This window comes from Euleptes europaea, chromosome 5, assembly GCF_029931775.1.
Source record: "Euleptes europaea isolate rEulEur1 chromosome 5, rEulEur1.hap1, whole genome shotgun sequence".
NCBI classification, from domain to species: domain Eukaryota; kingdom Metazoa; phylum Chordata; class Lepidosauria; order Squamata; family Sphaerodactylidae; genus Euleptes; species Euleptes europaea.
This window is the reverse complement of record NC_079316.1, coordinates 102,630,619-102,654,921: the sequence shown is the minus strand read 5'-3', so window position 1 is coordinate 102,654,921 and position 24,303 is coordinate 102,630,619. Positions and strand designations below refer to the sequence as shown.

The following is a 24,303-nucleotide window of genomic DNA, read 5'->3' as shown; positions in this document are numbered from 1 at the left end:
TTTCATGTGGTTTATGGGAAGGACTTTGGGCCCTTTGGTTCTCCTAACATCACTCCGGAACTTGAGGGGGTGCAGGAGGTCCAGGATTGGATACAAGTAGTACAAACCACTTGGCCCTGGCTGCAGAAAACCTGGAGAGAGCCAAGCGCAAGTACAAAGACCAGGCCGATAAACATCAGTCTCCGGGGTGGGAACTCAAGGTGGGAGGGCAGGTTTACCTTTCCACAAAGAACCTACATTCACTTCGGCCTTGTAAAAAGCTTAGTGACAAGTATGTAGGTCCTTTCCCTATCACCCGAGTGATCAATGACGTCACGGTGGAGTTGGAACTTTCCAAATCTCTTCGAGGGGTACACCTGGTGTTCCACATCAGTCTACTTAAACCATACGTCGCTGCTCCTCAGTTCCACCCCCTCCCTAAGTCCGAAATTCCTACGGTTGTGTGGGGGGAAACGCATCTGTAAGTTTCTAAAGTGTTGGACTCTAAGCTAAAAAAGGGAAACTGTTCTATTTGATCCGCTGGAAGCACCTGGGATCCGCCCATGATGAATGGGTGGCCACACCCCATGTGGCGGCTCCCCGCCTGGTTCGAGAGTTTCATTCTGCCTATCCGGACAAGCCTCGTCCGCCCGGACTCGGGGGAGGGGGGCCTTAAGGGGGGCAGAATGTGAGGGTCTGTATGCCTTTGTCTGTAAGCCTTTGTGACTCCCCCCCCCTGGACTCGTAAAAGCAGTCCAGGCCTCTTGCCTTTCCTTGGTTCAGGCGCAGCGTCTGACAGGCCCCAGGTTGGAATGTCTCTCCCCTCTTCCCACGTCCCTCCCTCGCTCTCACTGACTCCCTTCCACCAGCTATGGCCTTGGTGGGTAGATAGTACTAACAAGCTCTGTGTTCTTTGATGTTTTGTACCATGCACAATTATCTCGTAGATTCCCATAACATACGTTTGACATCTGCTTCCCTGTAGGGGTTATAATTCTGTATTTGTGAAACGGTGTTCACTTGCAACTTTACCAGTGTGCGGCCTGTATCATCTGAAGCTTCCAATTAAAGTTTCTTGTTTCTGCATGACTGTCTGAGCAAGTGATTTTATGGAGTTTGCACAGAGAGGTCAGGAACCCTCACATGCTGTTGGTCTGAATAGACAATACTGACTTTGATGGACCAAGGGTCTGATTCAGTATAAGGCAGCTTCATGTATTCATGTGTACAATTTTTTGCTGAACAAGCCAGCAGGGACTGGACTCTTAAATGGGGAGCTTGATGCGACATTTGATGACACCAAAGCTGACGTATGTGGAACAACCAATTGAACACCTAAATGTGAAAGGTAGTTCTATGGACATGGTTAGTAAGAAGTTGTTCCAATGTGCCATGGAGACCTGGTGCCTGGGATGTCAGATCCTGAGTTAGGAAACACTGAGGCTATGTTGGTATTTCCAGCAGCAAGCATGAACTGTGTAGGTACCACACACATGGCATCTTTAGACCCCCATGTCCATGTGTCTCAGGGCCTTCCCAGATGTACACTGCAAGTCTGAAGCTCCCAGCAGTTTTTTAAGCTTCATGTTCAGGTGCACACCAAGGCCTGATTTGTAGTGGAGCACAGCATACAGGGATTGGGGAGTTAAGTCTTCCCCCAGCACTATTTTCCTGACCAGGAATGGCCCCAAGAAGGGCCATGTCCAGGTGCAGAGGGAAGCTTAAAAACTCCTTCCCGTGGTTCTGATCTGAATTGGGGGCCCAATTATGGTTTGTTTGTTTTTTTAATCTCTGGGAGCTTCAAACATGGACATACACTAAAGCCTTCAGAGAGACAATTACAATATAATTCAGATATTACAAATGATTAGACTTAAAGCAGCTTAACACACTTTATAACCACAGGATCTGAGTTCATAAACGCATTAAATGTTTGCTATAGGAAACGCTTAATACAATACTGCTATTTTTCACAGTGGTTATAATGTATAATGCTGCTCGAAGCCTAAACTGTAATTTTTAATACCTGTACTTCAACCCCCACCCCACAAAACTAGGGAACACGAGCTATATTTTAACCTGCCTTAGGTCTAAGGAGAAAGGCACATGTTTTATTAAATAATAATTATTATTGATAACATTTTGAAAACTAATGATTCAGTAGCTGTCTTCTGAACATTCATGGGAACCTTTAATTATTTGTGTTTTTAATTATTACTATGCCCATCTAGGAGGAATATAATTATTCTCCAAAGAGTAATATTCATAACAGGAACCCTACGGAGAACTTATTAATAAGCACAGAATGTAGACTCTGGACCCATTTTCTGGCTGTGATTTTTTTTAAAAAAAACTTGCATTTGTACCTTTCAATTAGCAAAGTATGACGGACTCAGCAACTCCCGCTAGCCGAAGGAAGCCACTTCCGCTCTTGGTATGCTCTGCACACAGTAGGCTACCGCTTCAAACCCACCAGCAGGCGCTCACTGACAGGTCTCATGTACTTGTCATTTGTGATTTATACTGTGTGGGCTGGAGACTACAACCCATTCAGGGGTAATATGCCTATGGGAGTATCTGAGGCCTGGGTTATTTCATGGGATTTATATAAATAATAGGTAGAGCTTACTTAATATCGGAGCACCAAGGAAAAAGGGATTGCTGCCATTAGAAATGTTAAATCTTAATCATTATCATGCATACGGTAGTATTTACAAGCACTGTAGATTTCTGTAAAATCCATTCACTTGCATAACAATTCAGACCTTGGACCCAAAAGGAATGTCAGGAAGCTCACATATTCCAAGTATGCAGCGGATCCATTGGAAGATTTATTCAATTCAAAGATTTATAAACCTGCCTTTCTCCCCCAAAAAATAATAATAATCCGGGACCCGAATAAAATATAACGGAATCAACAAAGCATAAGAAGAACAGAAATAATAATATCCCTACCTAAAACAGTATTTGAGAAAGCAACCAGCACACAGAAGTGCCGATAATGCCACCCATATAAAAATAGTTCTTCCGCAGCCACCCAAATCCATCTCAGCCCTTCATTCCCATACTCCATTAGATCACTTCAAATGCCCTCTGGGACAGTTCTGTTTTACAGGCCCTTTGAAATATAAATGAAGTGGATATCGTCCATATCCCCATGGAGAGGCTATTCCATAAGACAGGGAAAATTACTGGAAAAGTGTGTGAATGAACAGTGGATGACCACACTTCATTGTACGTGTGGAAAGGGAGAGAAACAGACCAACATTATGGTTGTGTTTAGAGAAATCACTGAATGGGCTTATAACCTAGAGTGAAAGTTACTTTTTTGAGAAAGTTACTACCTTGCTGGGGAATGCAGTAGACATAGTTTATCTTGATTTCGGTTTATCTTGATTTCATAATATGCTTGTTGACAAATTGGGAAAATGCCATCTAGATCTTATTACTGTTAAGTGGATCTGCAACTGGTTGACAGATCGCACCCAAAGAGTGCTTGTTAATGGTTCCTCATCCACTTGGACAGGAATGACTAGTGGAGGACAGGAGTGCCTCAGGGATCTGTGCTGGGCCCTGCGTTGTTCAACATCTTTATGAATTATTTGGATGAAAGAATAGAGGGGATGCTTATAAAATTTGCAGATGATACTAAATTGGGAGGGATAGCAAATATGGTAGAAGATAGAGCCAGGATACAGGATGATCTTCACAGGCTGGCAAATTGGGCTAAAACTAATAAAATGCATTTCAACAGAGATAAATGTAAAGTTCTGCATTTAGGTAGGAAAAATCAAATGCATAATTACAGGATGGAAGAGACTTCTCTCAGCAGTAGCGTGTGCGAAAACGATCTTGGGGTCCTAGTAGATCAAACACTGAACATGATTCTATCGCGAGTTCAGCGTGCTTAGTCAGTTGTCCCAAGACACTCCACCAGACGTTGACTACTAGAAAAGTGCTTAGTTTATTTACAGTGCATCAAATCTCCAGCATACACGTCCAATCAGTAACACATTCCAGCATAGCCTCCGGCTTGGCCCTCATTAACTCCCCAACACAGAGCCCTAGAGGCTACACACTTATATACATAATGTACATCAGATATGCATCAGGCCACCTGCTGCTACACCCACAGCATTGCATCACCTCTCTGGCCATATCTGGTTAAATCCAGTTTACTCTGCTGTTGCAGGCCATTACAGCCTCATTGCATCAGCCCAGATCCTCTGGATCTGACAGATATTGACAGCTCCTTCTGACCAGCTGTCCTGTCACAATATTACAGCATGCTTGTATTTCTGACAGATTCAGCAGTGTGATGCGGTAGCTAAAAAGGCAATTGCGATCTTAGGCTGTATCAACAGAAGTATAGTGTCCAGGTCACGCGAAGTGATGGTATTGCTTTACTCTGCTCTGGTTAGACCTCACCTAGAGTACTGTGTTCAGTTTTGGGCACCACAATTTAAGAAGGATGTAGACAAGTGACAGGAGCAAGCCATGAGGATGGCATGCAGTAGTGTGATTGTGCTGCTCCCAGGTGTTGTTGTGCTGTTCTGTCCAAGGCCAGTCTGTGCCCCGTGTTTAGTCTTCATAGATTCCCATACTTTGGGAATCACCAAGTGCTCCTTCCTGCCTCTGGGAGGGGGGTTGCCTAGGTTACCAGTTATCTCCTTTTGCTTTTCCATATATACTATGCACCTTGCCTTTGCCCCTTACTAGTGTCCTTTTGAATATGGCGTCTGAAACCTGTCGATTCTAGCCAATAAAACTGCTTTCGTGGATTTGCCGTCTGCTGAAATCTGTTTATGGGTTTGCCGCAGGGCTAGAGCTTAAATTAGGGCACTAGTGCTATCCTTATTTGTTGAACTCGGCAGGAGCCCTGGAGGGTTTGCCTAGACACTCGTCTCCTCGGTTTGGGGCGCAGGACGAGCTCCCCGAGGACCCCAACTTTCTGCGTGCCATCTTGGAGGAGGCACAGTGGACTGGAGTCCACCCGACTGGTTGGGCTGATGGTTGATCAGTGGCGTCGCCTGGCAGCGGTGACCCCCTGGAGGACTCAGGACGCTGATCTAGGTGCCCACAACGACCTTTTGGGGCTTGATACTTTGCTGGAGGAGGCCTGGTTGGTGCAAGAGCACTTTGCTCTCCTAACCCGGTTGTTGGCTGAGCTTACATTCTGCGGGACACAACAGGAGTCGGCGGCCCTAATCCAGGGGTCCGAGTTCTGTTTCCCAATGGCGGGGGCTCTGGTGGGAGAGGTTCCGCAAACTGTTCCGGATCCCACCCTATGCCGCTGGGAAGCACAGAACGCTGCCACCAGGACAGTCCTGGTTCTTGTGGATTTCACACTGGCCACGGCGACGCCGGCTGACATCAAGAAGATACTAACTCCTGAATTCAGTCCTGCCTCCACGGGTCTGGCTCAACAGGTCCAACCGCTGTTGGGCCAGCACAAGGAAATCCAAATACTCTTGGAGCAGGCAGCCGTACCAATTGTGACGGCTGCCGCCGCCGCCAAACTCGAGGCGGACCACATGCTCGCTGACCAGAGGCGGACGGAGGAGCAACTGTTGGCGGATGCGGCCGCCGCTCGGGCGTGGGCAGGAACAGGAGCGCGGTCGAAAGTTTGTGGGGGATCGGACTGGTCTCTCCCCTTGTTGTCTTTGGGCTCCCCGGAACCTGGCCTGCCCCAGGATGTAGCGCACAGGCAGTGGCTCACCTTTGCTCCTGACGTCCCAGAATATGAGGAGGAGGACTTGTATGCAGAGGAGGGCGACTGGAATAATAACTACCGAGCCAGCCAAGCCCAACGGACCGGGGGGGCTGAGGAGGAGATCCATGCCTTAAGGTTTCAAAACCGAGAGCTTCTGGATTGTATGGCCCGTATGCAGGACCAAATGGACGGGTTGATGAGTGAATACGGTCGCCTGCAGCGAGCTCAAGTGGCACCTGCGCAGGCACCGGTCCCAGGCCAGCAACCCCCCGGCCAGTAGCCTCCGGTGCAGCCAGCACCACACCAACCTCCGGTACAAGCACCGCCGAGGCAGCCAGGACAACAACCCCCGGCCAGCAGCCTCCGACGCAGCCGTCTCCAGGACAGCCTCCGGGACCTCCACCAGTGGGACTGGTGGTCCAGTGGAAGCAACCCTGATTGCATGTGACATTTGATGGCTCCGCGGATGCGTTGCCCTGTTTTCTTCACCAAGTGGACAGTTACATGAGAGAACAAGGGCATACCTTTCCCACGGAAGACAGCCGAGTAAGGTTCGTTTCCTCACTTCTAGCTGGAAAGGCTGCAGAATGGATGGTCCTCCAGTTTGATACCCGGGCCCGCTCCATACGGTCGCTTAATGAATTCATGCGAGCGTTGAGAAGACGTTTTGAGGATCAGTTTCAAGGGGAGAAGGCCAAAGCGGCCCTCCTACAACTCCGTCAAAGATCCTCCTCAGTCTGAGTTTGCGGATGAGTTCCAAAGACTCGCTAATAAAATAGTGGACTGGACTGAAGCCACCTGGGTGCACTACTTCAGAGCAGCATTGCATCCTGAGATTCTAAACTGGGCATACATGCAGCAAGACCCAGCCACCTTGGAAGAGTGGATTTTACTGGCGGAAGAAGTGGAAAGCCGCCGCCAATTTATTTCTCTTGCCGACGGCAGGCCAGGGAGGGGGGAAGCCAGAAAAACCCTCCCAAACCTGCCGCTCCTCAGGCCCCGCGGAGGCCGGCTCTACCTCAACCAGACTGAGCATTGCAGTTTCAAAGGGGAGCCTGCCTCATTTGCGGTGCCATAGGTCACTTCGCTGCCACTTGTCCGTCACCTCCAGGGCTGCCGAATCCCACTCCCCAGCCAGATGGGACTCCTCACGGGAGAGGACGCGCCCGGGGGAGAGGCACCGCAGCCGAGCGGAGCATCCCTCCAAGACGAAAAGCGCCCCCAGCTCTACACGCCGGAGAAGTGACGACGGACCTTTCGCCAGCGGACCCATCGGGGTCCAGTATTACAATTAATACTCCTGGGGAGAGTAGCCCCGCATCTTCAGAGGAGAGCGACCAGTGGAACTCCCCAGCCCTTAACTTGGAGTCTCCCCTCGACCAGCCAAAAAACGGACTGGGTCTGCGGTAGAGGGAGCGATACCGCAGACCTCCGCAGGTGTTCCTGTGAAACCCGAGGCTCCTGTCATGGTGAGTGAAGTAGAAGAGACTGTGTATGTAGATGTGATATTACGACATTATAGAAAAGGTCCTCAATTACAAGTTAAAGCCTTAATAGACTCAGGGTGTGCCCGTTCGTTAATTAACGAAACCACCTTTAAGGCGCTCCAAGTGAAGTCAGTCCCTTTACCGGCACCTGTTCACTTTGCTCAAATGGATGGCAGTGATTTCGGGGGGGGGGGCAGTCGACCGTCGCACTCACGGAGTGGCAATGGGAATTGGCCACCATTGGGAACAAATCAACTTTACTATTGTGCCCAATGTTCGATATGCTGTGGTGTTAGGAGCAAATTGGCTCAAAGGGCACAGTCCCACCATAGACTGGGAAGTTGCGACCTTAATGTTCAATAGCCCGTTATGTGAATTGCACCGATACGAAGTGGCCGTTAAAACCGCAATCAAACCAACTCCTGCCCTGGCCTCGGACACCTCCAGTCCGACCCAATTGCCACTCGACGATCAGGACTTTGCAGATGTATTTAATGTGCAGGAGTGTGGTGTGTTACCCCCACACACACCGCCGGACGGACTGTGCTATTGAAGTGGTGGGGGATGAAAACTGCCAAAGAGTAAAATCTACCTGATGAGTCCTACGGAACGGGTGGTGCTCCGCGAATTCTTAGACAAGAACTTGGCTCGCGTTTTCATCCGACTCTCCACTGCGCCCTATTCGGCACAGGTTTTCCTCGTACGTAAGAAAACAGGAGATTTACGTTTGTGTATTGACTTTCGAAAACTCAATGCTGTTACTCAAACAAATGCTTATCCCATCCCCCTCATTTCTGATCTCTTGGGACAGTTGAAGGAGGGACACATTTTCACCAAATTGGACTTAGTCGAGGCTTATTACAGAGTCAGAATCCGGGAGGGGGATGAATCTCTGAGTGCCTTTTCTAGTTGCTTTGGAATGTTTGAATTTATGGTGATGCCTTTTGGATTAAAAGGGGCCCCGGGGGTCTTCATGCAACTCATTAATGAGATCCTCCATGATCTACTGTTCAAAGGAGTGGTGGTCTATTTAGATGATATTCTCATTTACTCTAAAACCATGGATGAGCATGTTGCCTTGGCTCGAGAGGTGTTGCAACGTCTCAGAGACAATCAGCTGTATGCTAAAGTGTCTAAGTGCGAGTTCCACAAGAAGCAATTGACTTTCCTAGGATATATTATCTCACACCAGGAACTGACTATGGATCCTGAAAAGGTGCAAGCAGTGCTCAATTGGGAACCATCCTCTACTCATAAACAGGTCTAAATTTTTACAGGGCGTTCCTCTCACATTTCACTCAGATTGCACTACCCATCACGAACTTCCTTAAGACTAAGGGAAAGGGGAATACAGCCACCTTACCCAACGCCTGGGTGGAGTGGACCGCCCAGCATCAAGCCGCCTTCGATAGCCTTAAGCAGCTTTTTACATTTGAACCTGTTTTGCAGCACCCGGACTGCAATGAACCATTCGTAGCACATGTAGACGCTTCCGACGTTGCGATGGGGGGTTCGCTCCTGCAGCGGGGGGAGGATGGGCACCTGCATCCGTGCGCTTATTTTTCTAAAAAGTTCACTCAATCCGAACTCAACTGGGCAGTTTGGGGAAAGGAAGCCGCTGCGGTGAAGCATGCCCTGACAGTGTGGAGGCAGTTTTTAGAAGATTCCAAGGTGCCCTTTGAAGTGTGGTCCAATCACAAAAACCTAGAGGCCCTAACGTTGGCTCGCAAGCTGCCCGCGAAGAACATGCGCTGGGCGGACTTCTTTGCCCAGTTTCGGTTCATCCTAAAATATGTACCAGGGAAGCAAAACCTTCTGGCTGACGCTTTATCCAGACTTCCCCAATATCCCACCAAGGTTGATCGGTCCACAGAGTCACTATTCACCCGTGCCCAACGAGGTCTGTTGCCCACTTTGGCCGTACAAACCAGTTCTCAGACCCGATCCCCGCTGCCGCCGCTTTCAATAGGGGGGGAAGCCCCATGCCCGGCTGAGCCGACAGCACCGCCCACGGTTCCCAAGGTGCGGGGACCCGAGCGCCCCGTTTAGTCACTCCCTGCACCTGTATCAGCTCTGTCCCCGGTCAAGCTGCCCGCCGACTCCTCTCTGGAGGGGGTGGAAGGACTGTCTGATTCTTTTAAGGAGACTCTGCAGTTATCAAGAGGAACTGTCCTCGCAAACCCTCCCAGCTACTTTACTTAAACACGGGGAGTTTGGGTACAAAGATTCTAAATTGTATGTTCCGGCAGCGTTGCGGGGGGAGGTTTTGGGTTTGATTCATGGTGCCAAGACCACCAGACATTTCAGATTCCTCAAAACATTGCATTTGCTACAGAGACAGTTTTGGTGGGTGGGCATGCGATCAGATGTGGACTCCTTCATCCGCAGCTGCCCCATATGTGCAGCGGCCAAACGATGACAGGGCAAACCGCCCGGACTTTTACAACCGTTAGAGACTCCCTCAAAACCATGGGAAGTGATTGCTATGGACTTCATGACGGACCTACCCCCTAGTGGGGGAAAGACAGTTCTTTGGGTGATTACTGATCTGTTTTCGAAACAGGTGCATCTTGTACCCTGCGCTGGTATCCCTTCCGCCCAAAAATCGGCCCGCCTCTGTGTCACATGTCTTCCGTCTACATTCCTTTCCGCACAAGATAGTGTTGGACAGGGAGTCAACTTTCGTGGCCAAATTCTGGAAGGCTTTTCTCAAACTGGTCGGAATAGAACAAGGACTGTCTAGTGCCTTCCATCCCCAAACGGACGGTCAAACTGAAAGGGTAAATGCGGTGTTGGAATGCTATTTACGCTGTTACGTTAATTACCATCAAGAAGATTGGGTAGACCTGTTGCCTTTTGCTGAATATGCTTATAATAATGTGGTTCACCAATCCACAGGATTCAGCCCTTTCCAGGTTGTCCATGGTAAAGAGTTGGGCCCCGCTGGTCATATTGATGTTTCTGAGGAGGAGGGGGGAGCGAATGTAGCCGGATGGGTACGTTCTATTCAAACAACCTGGCCATGGCTGGTTAAAAATCTAGAGCGGGCCAAACGGCGTTACAAGGCTCAGGCTGACAAACATCGCTCCCCAAGTATGGAATGCAAAGTGGGGGATCTTGTCTATTTGTCCACCAAGAACCTACGATCCACCCGCCCGTGTGATAAACTCAGTGCCAAGTATGTAGGTCCGTTCCCCATTTCCCGGATTATTAATCCAGTGGCTGTGGAACTCTCCTTGCCCAAGTCCCTACGAAGAATCCATCCTGTGTTCCATGTCAGTCTTTTAAAACCGTTTATTCCTTCCCAAAAATGGCATCCTGAACCACAACCCGAAGTGCCTGAAATGGGGGGGGGGAGCATTTTGAAGTGGCTAAAATACTGGATTCTCGCATTCGCTACGGTGCCCTTCAGTACCTGATCCGCTGGAAACATTTTAGTCCCACCCAGGATGAATGGGTGCGCGCCTGTGATGTCTCCGCCCCCCACTTAGTACAAGAATTTCACGCAGCCTACCCTCACAAGCCCACGGTGGGAGGGTGAGGGGGGGTCTCTAGGGGAGCAGAATGTCAGGAGCAAGCCATGAGGATGGTATGCGGTAGTGTGATTGTGCTGCTCCCAGGTGCTGTTGTGCTGTTCTGCCCAAGGCCAGTCTGTGCCCCGTGTTTAGTCTTCATAGATTCCCATACTGTGGGAATCGCCAAGTGCTCCTTCCTGCCTCTGGGAGGGGGGTTGCCTAGGTTACCAGTTATCTCCTTTTGCTTTTCCATATATACTATGCACCTTGCCTTTGCCCCTTAGTGGATTTGCGGTCTGCTGAAATCTGTTTATGGGTTTGCCGCAGGGCTAGAGCTTACAACAAGCTGGAACGTGTCCAGAGGAGGGCAACAAAGATGGTGAGGGGTCTGGAGACCAAGTCCTATGAAGAAAGTTTGAAGGAGCTGGGTATGTTTAGCCTGAAGAGGAGAAGACTAAGAGGGATTATGATAAGCATCTTCAAGTACTTGAAGGGCTGTCATATAGAGGATGGTGCCGAGTTGTTTTCTGTTGCCCCAGAAGGTCGGACCAGAACCAATGGGTTGAAATTTAATCAAAAGAGTTTCTGTCGAATTTTCTAACCATCAGAATAGTTCCTCAGTGGAACAGGCTTCCTCAGAGGTGGCAAACGCTCCTTCCCTGGAGGTTTTTAAGCAGAGGCTAGATGGCCATCTGTCAGCAATGCTAATTCTATTACCTTAGGCAGATCATGAGAGGGGGGCATCTTGGCCATCTTCTGGGCATGGAGTATGGGTCACTGGGGGTGGGGGGGAGGTAGGTGTGAATTTCCTGCATTGTGCAGGGGGTAGGACTAGATGACCCTGGTGGTCCCTTCCAACTCTATGATTCTATGACCTAGAATTCAGAAATGCAAACCAGAGGGCATGAGCCCTCTGGACAATCCAGTTACCAATTGCTTCTGACTCTGAGCTCCCCTGTAAGTGCTCATCTCTACAATGGATGGGTCAAAAAGCCACACCGTGCAAGACTCCACTCATTAGAACACCCCCCTCCCCTTTAAGCCCAGTCTACTCTCCATTAACCAGATGAGATACTGAAGCTCCATGCTGGGATCTGCCAATATCTTAAGGTTTCTCAAAGAAGCCATTAGAGTCCCCCAGTTTGGATCAGGATCCTGGGACCGAGTCAGGAGAGATTAAATCCTTTTGGCCGGGGGGGGGGGGGGTTTGACACGAGTTGCTTTAAGCCCCAGTGTGGAAAAAATACAAGCATAATATTGTGGTTGTCTTTTTTCCCTATGGGGTCTAAAAGGTATGGGGGGCATTTTCAATTGGGAAAATAGCAACATGAACACACACTTTCAATGTCACATGTAGTTAGGTTGGCAGGGAAAAGTTTAGTAAGTCTTTAAGGCCTCCTTGCTAACAAAGTCAGCTATACTCTGTAGCTTGTTGCAGCAAATGGTTTATTTCTCCTTTGGGCTCCTTTGCAGAATTGGGACCAGTTCAGGTGTTACAGAGAATTGCTGGGGATTCAGAAGCATAAGAGACATGAAATATGGACAAGCACTATAAATCTCAGCAGACCAGACCAGAATGAAAGTTAATCTGGATGAGGTGAATGCTTCTTGCGAAGGCAAAGTGCTTGACTGGCATTGATTTACTGGTCATTAGATAGGGTTAGACTCTCTTTAGCAGATCACGAGAAGAACTTGGGGTACACCTGGAACAGGCCTTGCAGATGGATAAATAGGCAAGTGTGGTTGCTTAGAGTGCCGTCTTTCAGTTATACCTAGTTTATAAGCTGTCCCCTTATTTAGACTCTGCTGCCCTAGCCACAGTGTTCCATGCTGCCGTAAACTTCGAACTGAACTGTGGCTCAGTGGCAGAGCATCTGCTTTGCATGCAGAAGGTCCCAGGTTCAATCCCTGACATCTCCAGTTAAACGGATTAGGCAAGTAGGTGATGTGAAAGACCTCTGCCTGAGACCCTGGAGAGCCGCTGCCTATCTGAGTATACAATACTGACCTAGATGGACCAAGGTCTGTCTGATTCAGTACAAGGCAGCTTCATGTGTTCATGTGACTCCTGTCTGGGGTCAGTTGCTTGCAATATATTACTCCATCAGCTGCACTGGGATACTTATTTTAAGGCCCAATTCAGAGTGCTCATTATTGCCTTTATAAACCTTCATAGCCTGGGCCCTCATACTTACTGAGCTGCATCTCCTGGTATGTCTACAAACAATAGCTGCACTCCAGACAGGCAACTGTGAGAAGGGGCACCACAAGGAGAAGGCTATCTGGCAGCTTTTTCTTTTTCTATGGAACGACCGGCCCATTGGAACGGATTACTTGAGAAGGTGCAGAGGGGAGCCTTCGCTTTTGTGAGCACTTGTCCCGTGGCAGTCCCACAAACAGCATCCAGAGACAAAGAGTCCAAAAGAGAGCTGATTTAATGGAAAAAACACAGGTATGCAGAGCTTACAGGTACATTGGCACGAATGGCAATTGGGAGTACAGGGTAGGTCAATAAGGGAACGTAGGGAATGTATTAGTCACAACAGGTCAAGGCAGCCCCCATTCTACTGAGGAGTCGTTCCCACGGGAGATAGTACTGGAACAGGAATTCAGCAGTTAGCAGTTTGGCCTTGAGAGGCACCTGGTAGAATCGAAACTAACAGTCTGAGTCTGACAGGCTGCTTAGAGCTGTGGAAAGCAGGCCTGACAGCTTTCTGTGTTCAGGAATGCATATAAAATGAGTTTTATTTCAGGGGGCATTTGGCAGAGGGTAAATTACAAAGCAGCATTTCAAAGGGCGGGAATTCAGTTACTTTCTGCTTTGAGCTTGGACACTGCTTGCGCATAGACTCCCAACAGGAAAGTGTGGGTCCAACCAGCAACGAACCTCAGGTAAAACTCCCATGCATAAACGACCTTTATTTCCTTTGACTCAGAGCAGCTACCAAGGCAACAACAATTTGCAAAAAAAACAACAACGATTCAACAGTCAGTCATCAAGATTTAAAAGCTCCGCACAAGATATAAGCAGCTCAGCCAGTTAGCCCGAAACAATTTCTATCTCACTTTGGTCGTTTATGCATGGGTACTTTCACTCATGTGAGTGAAAGTACCCATGCACAAATGACCAAAGTGAGATATAAATATTTTAAATAAATAAAGCCTAAGACAGGCACTCTTCTGTTTTCCCTTGCTTGTTATGCTCCTCCGCTTCAAGCTCTGAGTGACAGCAAAAAAAACAAACCTTTGGGATAGAGCAAGAGAGACATCCCAGATGCTGCTAAAAACGCTGAATGGTCAGAATGTGTGCAGAAACAGCAGGTATGCAGCACTTACATCAATGCACAGACGGAGCTTGCAACGGCAGAGGGCGTGAATTTTTATGTGCCATTCTTATGTTAATTCTATTCAAGATTCCACCAGACCTTGATGAAAATATTTCAGTGAACCACTTGGGTCTCTGTGGTGCTGCATTCCATGAAGAACTCATCTGTAGCGCCAGCAGATGCTACACTTCTCTCTCTGCCAAAAAAAAGGGACGACCTAGAGTGCCAACTGTTTGACCTTTCGTTCAAAATAACCCCAGTACCTCTCCCTGTCAGGGGTCCATATCCCATCATGCTATTAATCCTCATTTGCAACAAGAGAATTTTAAAATTTCATGGTCATGTTGTTTCATCGTCCACTGAACAGCGGAAATCAAGTATGACTCTTTCACTTCCAAGTTCCCCGAGGACTTCTTTAAAGAAAGGCAAAAAAACCCAAAGATGTTTTCCTAGATAGGTTTGAATCCAATCCTATTTTTAAACAAGCATTAAAAGACTATTTCTACTGATTGGGTGACATGGCTGAGAACACATACAAGGATGGCTCATTTGTTCAAGGCCTTTTCACACATATGCTACTCTGTTAGGAAGAGGAAATCTGACTGTGTCAATATAAAACAGAAATCCAAACTACTCTCAGTTAGAGATCCTACAGAAACCCACACGGGATGACATTTTTTAATGTTTATATTCTCTGGCTAAGCTCTGGGCGAGACATTTACCTCTACAAACATTTATCTCCTTTCCCTTAATTGCTGCTCCACTAAATAGTGTCCTGTTAACCACCACTAAGTTCTACCTTGGCTATATTTCACAGGGACAGGCTAAGAGCTGCTTTCCCATTTACAAACATTCTGCAGATCATTCTTCTGAAGACCCTCATTATATAGAAAATTTTAGAAGAAGAAATACAAGAAGAATTGGTTTTTATACTCCACTTTTCTCTACCTTTAAGGAGTATCAAAGCAGCGTACAATCACCATCCCTTCCCCTCCCCCAACAGACACCCTGTGAGGTAGGTGGGGCTGAGAGAGTTCTGAGAGAACTGTGACTGGCCCAAGGTCACCCAGCAGGCTTCATGTGGAGGAGCAGGGAATCCAACCCGGTTCACCAGATTAGAGTCTGCTGCTCATATGAAGGAGTGGGGACTCAAACTTGGTTCTGCAGATTAGAGTCCACCACTCTTAACCACTACACCACATGTGCCTTTGAGTATGCCTGACAGGTGGCAATGGCTTTATATATGATACTTTTGAAAGTGGAAGGCAAAATGTCTGGCACTAGCGATGTCAACAATTCACAAAAGGGGGAAGAAAACCCAACAGAGAGAGAAGCACAAGCATCTTATAGCTCAGTCTTCAGTCTCCTGGCAGGTGGTATTAGGTATGAATCAGTATGGTGGTGCTTTAAGAGGAACAGCTAGTATATAAAGCTGCGATTCCCTTCTAGATTAGAGCAGACTGAACAGATGAGTCCATTTTCCTGGGGGGGAGGGGATCTTGTGATTTTTGGGGGGCTGCCTGTTCTCAGAGAGTGGGATTGTAAAGTTGTTTAATTTATACTCACATCTCATCATAAGAAATTAAAACTGGAATTACTTCACTAATGCTTTCACCAATATCAGTGGTGCAGGGCGTTCATTGGACTAGAGAAGCCCCATCACTAAATTACAAAACTACATGACACTCTAACAAATTAATGAAAGGGAAGCATTTGAACTCCTTTCAATAACCCCCCAATAACCCCAGCATTGCTCTTTTATGTTTAGTAAGGAGAGAGTAGCTTCATCCCTGTAGCAAATGAGTCCTGCCAGAATACCGTTTTAGTGGAACTCTTATACCCCTGATGCTCCTTAATGGTTCAATAATAACTCAGTAGTGAGCTCACAGATCTGAACAGGTGCCAGCGCTCTGCTGCTGCACCTGCCAGAAAAACAATTTGAAGCCTCATCGTGCAGGTCTAATACATTTGTTTTTACTTAATTAGCTCCAATCCAAAAGAAAACTAATGGGAATTTCCCAAATGACTGAGAGGTTTTCTGCTCGCTCGTGCCAGGAGAAATTCAAGTCAGGTGCTTAATTTCTCCTCCTGTCACAGCCACGTTTACTTGCAATTAGGATGGGAGAATGGTTATACAGTGTAAAGCATGATTGAAGAATGCCTGGACGACATGCTGCTGGTCTATCTGCTGAAGGAAACTAAATTTACTATATCATTCATCACAAACCAGTGAATACTAAATCTGTCCCCCATAATCCACGCCACGGTAACAATCAAGACTGGACTACTGTAATGCCCAATACCTTAGTGTCCCCTCAAAATCAACTCAGAAACTCCAGTTGGTCCAGAATGCCGCAGGTTGACTATTAGCAGGAGCTAGATGGGGCATGTGTATCAATCCCATTCTGCAGACACTTCACCAGATGCCCATTTGTTACCGGGCTCAGTTTAAGGTATTGGCTGTCACATACAAAGTCTGTCATGGCCTTGCCCCCTCTTCTTCACGGGGCCGCCTCTTCCCCTGTGCTCTACCACAAGAACTCCGCTCATGTCAGCAGGGGCTTCTGCAGGTGCTAGCCTGCAAATGGGCATAATCATCAACTGTCCATACACGTGCTTTCTCCGTTATGGGTCCCGCCTTGTGTAACAGCCTGCCTGAGGAGGTCAGGAAGGCTCCCACTCTCCTGGCCTTCCGCAAACCATGAAAAACTGAATTACTCAAGAGGGCTCTTCTGCTTAGGTAATAAGGCTGCACCACAAACTTACTTAGATAAATGATTGTGACTTGCGGTCCATACTGTTGTGTACAGCATATTATAAGTAGGCTCCTATTATGTAATTTCTGTACTGCTTAATGCGTCATGTTAATACTTATGCTTCTGTTTCTTTCTGGTGGTGCGAGACTTCTAATATCCTAATGCATTCATTATTGGGTGTCCCATTTTGTTGACTGTTCTGACTCACTATGTGTAATACACCTTGAGTCCCTGTGAGAAAGGCGGAACTGGGGAAATCTACTCAACCCTCTTAGTGAACACTAATTTTTACTGACATAGCAAAAGCAATGTGAGATACCAGAAGAAGAAGGAGGAGTTGGTTTTTATATGCCGACTTTCTCTACCACCTACGGAAGAATCAAACCGGCTTACAATCACCTTCCCTTCCCCTCCCCACAACAGAGGTAGGTGGGGCTGAGAGAGTGTGACTAGCCCAAGGTCACCCAGCTGGCTTTATGTGTAGGAGGGGGGAAACAAATCCAGTTCACAAGATTAGCCTCTGCAGCACATGTGAAGGAGTGGAGAATCAAACCCTATTCTCCAGATCAGACTCCACTGCAGAGTGGTGCTTAAGAACATTTTGGATCGCTTTAATTTCTACTCTGCTAGGATACTTACATCTACTGGAACTATGTACGCCACCCCCACCCCCAAAAATGGGTGCAATATTCAAGAACTCACAGCCATTGCACTAATGATGATGATTCATAAGGTAACTACATGCTGCATTTACTTTTACTGTTAGCCAGCCTGGTGGCCCTGACAGAGCAGAAAGGCGGAGTAATACATATATACCAAGTGGGATCATCTATTCATCAAGCTCCACGGCTCTCCAGGGTCTCTGGCAGAGAAAAACCTTTCCAAAACATTGCTGCTAAAGATCCTTTAAAGGGTGTTAAACCCAGAATTTTTTAGCACGCAAAAGCAATTCTGTTCCTGGGCCCTGGCCTCCATGCTATGCGATGAACAGGGTGAGAGCGAGTCAGTGAATAAGAGTCCGTATACACTAAATGATCCAAAAGGCACAGTCACCATTTCCAGAAATAAAGACAAACATCCAGCCTGCAAATGGAGGTAAGAACTAAGCACAACTGTGTCCTGGCCCAAAAAGCCAGGCAATCTCAAATGTTGCAATTCACTTATTTAATCAAGGAAAAAACTGCTCAAACTTACCCAAGACTCCATATTCTGAGAGGGAGCTGTTGCAGACGGTGTAGGGTGCCTGTTGCTCCCAGAGGTGGTTCATGGGCACGCAAGTCCCTTTGTCCACATCTTGATCATGGAGCACATGGTGACGATGGCTGCAAAGATTTTGAGGGACAAGTCATTGCTCACAGCACATTTTTTAAGATATTCTAAGAAAAAGAACAAGCATTTGTGTTAACCCTTTTGAAGTGTCATTAAGTGCTTTGCTTAATAATCTTTGTGGCTGTCTTGCAAGGTAGATCAACATTATTATCCCCCTATTGCAGGTGGAAGGCTGAGGGTGACAGACAGTGATGGCCACCCAAGGAGCCAGTGTGGTATAGTGGTTAGGAGCAGTGGACTCTAATCTGGAGAACTGGGTTTGATTCCCCGCTCCTACACATGAAGCCAGGTGGGTGACCCTGGGCTAGTTACAGTTCTCTTAGAACTCTCTCAGCCCCACCTACCTCACAGGGTGTCTGTTGTGGGAGGGGAAGGGAGGGAAATTGTAAGCCGGTTTGATTCTCCTTAAAAGGTAGAGAAAGTCAGCATATAAAAACCAACTCTTCTTCTTCTCAATCTAGTCAAGGGGTCAACACAGGGACTGGTTCAGGTAATTAGTTTGTTAAGAGTTAAAGAACAGAACAAATTTCAATCTCAGTTTCAAGCTTCTGTTGCTTTATATACCCTTTGTAGATGCAGTAACCTTTTTTTATTTCTGGTACATTTGTATCCACCATTTATGCTTCCCTTGGTTAACAGAGCTTTCCTCAGTGTCTTCTCTTACTATCCCTTCACCCAATTACCTCTCACAGTCTTACCCCATCTTAGAATTTTCAGACTTCCACCAATCAGGCACACAGCTTCCCAAACTGGCCAAGCCAAGCAGTGACTAATCTTCAGTTCCAGCCTCCATCTCCTAAACTCACAGTGCAATCCTAGGCAGAGTTGCACCCTTATAAACACACTGACTTCAGTGGACCCAGAAGGGTGTAACTCTGTTTAGGATTGCACTGCAACTCTCTCATCTTAAATTCTCCTTCTTCCTTTTTTACTTGACTGTTGGTTATTTCACTAAAAGCCCTCGCTTTGGCATACTGTTCTGCACTAGTTCATACTATTTCGTTTATTCATAAAAATTAAATCTGAAACAGTATCCACAAAGCCAGGATATTGTCAGTGCACCTAAAAAGACCGTATGGACTGACAACTTCTGCCAATACAATAGCAACATGGATTAAGAGCTTTCATTATTTTTTAACACCAAGTATTCAGTTCTTATACCTTCTCTCAGCCACTACAGAAAACTATGGAGGTGTGGCTGAGCAATATATGTAGCTTTTAGTGGTATGCGGCTACACTCGTCCATAAAATATGAAGGGTGGAAGCGATTACACAATGGGGGGCTGCTTTCACTCAAATTATAATTAGCCAAGAAATTGTATTACTCATCACCTTGAGTTGTGTACAGCTTCTTATTGTGCACTGGCTTCCACCTCCTTGAACACTTCTCAGGACCCTGGATCAGAAGAGCTGCATCCCCCCCACCCCGCTGCCCATCCCTCAAACGTTGTTCGCTGCTTAGAGCTCTCTGGAGCTCCGTTAATCAGCATTAGAATAGTGCACCAAAGAACATTATAAAAACAGAGATGACTGAAGTAATTACTGTAATCCATTAACTCCCTAAGCAAGACTAACTGAGTGAAACACACCAATATGTTCAAGCTCTACCACCACTGAAGAAAGAAGGGCTATTACCCTGATAATAGCTATTCTGTGGCGCATATCTGCCGATGCCGAACAAATTGCTGGCAGCAGTTCTGTTCTAATGCATCTTAGGAAAAACCGCTCACAACTCTAAGCAGAAATTAGTTAATACTACAAAATCAGGGGGGCACAGTGTCAACCATTAAAGCACAGCAATAGAAGGGTAATTAAGACAGAATTTTCCTTTTGGGTTTTCTTCGTATGAAGACTCCCCAAGAGTAATTTTACACTTCACACAAAATGAAGTGGTAGGCTGAGGTGGAAGAATTCTTTTCTGCCCTTCTTCAGAACCTCAAGTATGCAGGGAAATCTTTCTTTTAACGCCCCTTCATATGCCTCTCAGCCACGAAATCAGGAGGAGACTGAGACTGGGAACGCCAGCCATGAAGGACCTGGAAAAGATCTTTAAGTGTTAGGATGTGTTACTGGCAACCAAGATCAAGATAATTCATACTACAGTATTCCCCATTACTATGTATGGGTGTGAAAATTGGTCAATGAAGAATGCGGACAAGAAGAAAGTTGATTCATTTGAAATGTGGTGTTGGAGGAGAGTTTTGCAGATACCATGGACTGTCAAAAAGACAAATCAGTGGGTTCTAGATCAAATCAAGCCTGAACTTTCCCTAGAAGTTAAAATGACTAAACTGAGGCTATTGTACTTTGGTCACATGATGAGAAGACAAGAGTCACTGGAAAAGACAACAACGCTAGCAAAAGTTGAAGGCAGCAGGAGAAGAGGAAGACCCGAGATGGATTGACTCTATAAAGGAAGCCACAGCCCTCAGTTTGCAAGACCTGAGCAAGGCTGTTGACGATAGGATGTTTTGGAGGTCATTAATTCATAGGGTTGCCATGAGTAGGAAGTGACGGCACTTAACACACACACACACACATACTTCCTGAGTACAATAAATTAGGACACTGGGGAGAAATGTTTAATGTAGGCCTCTCCCCAACCTACTAATTTAGCAGATGCAGGGAGCTTTTCGAATGGGTGACCACTCAAAATATGACGGTTAGATTTGAGTCCAGTGGCATCTTAGAGGCCAATAAGATTATCAGGGTATAAGATACGAAAGATACAACATACAAAAGGAAAATAGGGTTGCGCTTACCTGTAACTATTGTTCATCAAGTAGTCTGTACATGTGAGACTACACAGCAGCCACAAAGATGAACTTTGACTCTTTAAAGCTTATACCCCGAAAATCTTGCCTTTCTCAAATGTAGCTCTTTTACTGCAGACCAACACGCTACCCCTCTGAAACACTCAAAATATGAAAGAAATCCCACAGGCAGTCTGAATTGGCGCTGTCTGAAATTTTACCATTTCAATCCATCGATCAGTTCTTACATTCTAATCTGTGCGGCCCGGCTGAGAGACAGGTGCTTAATTCAGTTACTGGGGGTATGGGAAAGAGGAGGAGTGGAGACAGTATGGGAAGGAGGACTGATGAGGGAATGGGATCCCACCTGTTAAGTCCTCATTGGTCCCTGCTTATAAGCCTATAATTTTGACAGAGCCTCAGGATCAATTCACAACTGAATCTATACAGCACAGTTCTCTCCATATGAACAGCTGTATGATACCACTCACCTGAAAGTGCCCCTTTCCACATCCTGCCCGCTTAGCCGGACGTGGATACCTTCTTTCAATAAAGACCCAAAAGCCATGTACTCCCCCAAGGCCCAGTCGACAACTCGATTCTTTGTCATTTCCAGTCGACCTCTCAAAATCCGAGAAAGCCCTAGACAGAGAATGAGGGAAGAAAGAGAATGGGCAGCTGTATCTTACAAGTACTTATCCACAACATCAACTTAATCTGAGTTTGTTTTCTATGCAAAGGCAGGATCACCAAAGAAACTTAGATAAAGAGAGGATAAGACACTGATAAATTGTAACCTCCTGGGGACATCTCTCTGACTCTTCTCTCCCTGTCCTTGGTTGCTTCAGCTAATAGCACTTGGTTTCGTCAATCCAGTCATTTCGATTCAGTCGTAAGGCAGACACTCTTCATCCGTCCCCCTTTTTTGAAAGTTACACAATTAAGCTCCTGCTGTATTTCCACTATAGCTCCTTATAATTTACTCTACCTGTGCTTCTTACATAATTAAATGTTCATCCAACCCATCTCCTGCTTCAACATGTCATAGACCCTTTCCAGTCTGGTTTTAGGACTGGCTGTGGAACTGAAACACCCTTTGTCACCCCAGTAGATGACCTGTGCTGGGAGATGGATAAGGGGAGAGCAACCCTGTTGATCCTCCTGGATCTCAGCAGCTTTTGACATCATCAGTCATGGCATCCTCCTGGACTGTCTTTCAGGGTTGGGACTGGGAGGTACCATTTTGCAGTGGCTGCAGTCCTACCTGGAAGACGGGCTACAGACAGTAGTGCTGGGGGACCGCTGTTCATCCCCTTGGCCCCTGGCCTATGGGGTCCCACCAGGTTCCACCTTGCTCCCACCCGTGCTTTTCAACATTTACATGAAACCACTGTGAACAGTCATTTTGGGCTGGGTTGTCACCCTGGTGGTCCCTTCCAACTCTATGGGTTGGGTTGTCACTCTGGTGGTCCCTTCCAACTCTATGATTCAATACTCACATGATAGTCAGTGCCATCCCACCCTTGGGCTGAGTTGTCACCCTAGTGGTCCCTTCCAACTCTATGATTCTATGATTCAATACTCACATGATACTCAGTGTCATCCCACCCTTCAAGCATATACTAGGGAGGCTATGGAAACCATGAACCAGTGCTTGGAGTCAGTTTTGGCATGGATGAGGGCCAATAAACTGAGACATAACTCGACAAAAAAGATATGCTAATAGTGGGCGGAAAGCATGATCCAGGAACTGGGATATCTCGTGTTCTGGATGGGATTGCACTTCCCCTGAAGAAACATGTTCCTAGCTTGGGGGTGCTACTGGACCCACGCCTCCTTCTGGATAAACAGGTGGCAGAGGTGGCCAGGGGTACCTTTCACCAGCTTCAACAGATGAACCAAATGCAGCTTTTCCTGGGCAAAAAAAGATCTTGGCACAGTGGCACATACCCTGTCAACAGCTAGATTAGACTGCTGCAATGTTCTATAAATGGGGCTGCCGTTGAAGAGAGTTCAGGCGCTACAGCAGGAACAGAATTCTGCAGCCAGAATGCTGACTGGAATGGGTGATCTATTGGTTCTTCAAGTAGTCATCTGTGTGTCACTCTGATGGGTCCTGTACAGAACAATGATCCAGAAAGTTCTAGAGCAAGTTTTTTGGCTCAAAAACCTTTCCCTCAGAAACACAGCCTTGCACTGTGTATGCTCCAAGGGAGAGAAGTCACTCCATTTCCTTTCATCCGCTGCACAGGAAAGTTCATTTGGAGACTCCTTCGAGAATTGTCCAGTGTCTCATCAGAACCAGTGATTTTCTCTCGCTTGTTTTTGTCAGGTTTTCTTCCCTTTTCATGGTTCTTTGGTTGAAACAAATAAATTGTACACATAGTTGACATTTTTCCTGTCATTTCCGTAGCACTTTGAGACCATCACAGGCACACAGACTTCAAAGAAGTAAACGGCAATTCCCAGAGATAATTGTTCTGAGAGATGCCTGTTTGTAAAGCTTTTGGCTATAGCAAAGACCCAAGGAATAGCCTTTTCCTTTTACCACATCACAGCTACTGAAGGTTAAAGGGGGTGGGAGGCAGGTCAGGTCAGAACATGGCTTATTTAGGAGCCAAGGCAAAATTCAAAGGGATTTTTGTGTCAGATCACAATTAGCTCAGCATTTCCAAGCCATTTCTTGTCACATACCTATTTCTAAAACTGTTTGTTCTCCATCTCTGTGTTTGATACATCAATTCTGGCTTGTCTTATCCATTAAATCATTAACAGACTTAATGTACTTGCAGTAGAAAAGAGCAAGAGTCCAGTAGCACCTTAAAGACTACAAAATTTCTGGTACGGTATGAGCTTTCGTGAGTTCACTTCTCACAGCTGTGGCTCACAAAAGCACATACCTTGTCAAAATTTTTGTTAGGCTTTAGGGTGCCACTGGACTCTTGCTCTTTTTTACTGCTAATGTACTTGCAGCAGAACTTATTTCCTCATAACTGGAATAAGGCAGCAGCCTTAAAGTGCAATCCAAAATCCCTTCCACAGAAGAATTGTAATTTCAAACTGGTAGTTTGTTTTGCTCTACTTTTCAGTTATACATGCTTGTGTTACTTTATGATTTAAAACACTTCATTTGCATATACATGTTGATATAAGCAAAGCTGCTTTATTCATAAGTAAAAGAACGGTGCATCCATAATACAGCTAAAATTTCTGCCCCAATCATGGATTAACCACTTCCCTTGCTTCATTCATGAAAACACACAAACTCTTCTCTACTTCGTGAAATTTCATGACTGAAGCCAACTCTCTTGCTTATTCATGAAAAGCCTGCACGGCGGCACTCGTTTAAGAATAAGGCTGAGGCTTCACTCCATTCAAACCGTTTTGTAAAGGATGAATGGTTTTGGCAAGGCGTTGGCTATTTCATAAAATAAGCAATAAGGCA

General features: G+C 46.5%; 1 protein-coding gene across 1 annotated transcript in view; it reads right to left on the bottom strand.

Annotated features, from left to right (window-relative positions):
* OGDHL (oxoglutarate dehydrogenase L) overlaps positions 1–24,303 on the bottom strand; it is a 109,514-nt gene that overhangs the window by 29,094 nt on the left and 56,117 nt on the right. Inside the window, exons 14-15 of the mRNA XM_056849386.1 lie at positions 21,350–21,500; positions 17,971–18,098 (exon numbers count right to left, since the gene is read on the bottom strand). Coding sequence (XP_056705364.1) covers positions 17,971–18,098; positions 21,350–21,500 — 279 coding nt within the window. The remainder of the gene's footprint in view (positions 1–17,970; positions 18,099–21,349; positions 21,501–24,303) is intronic.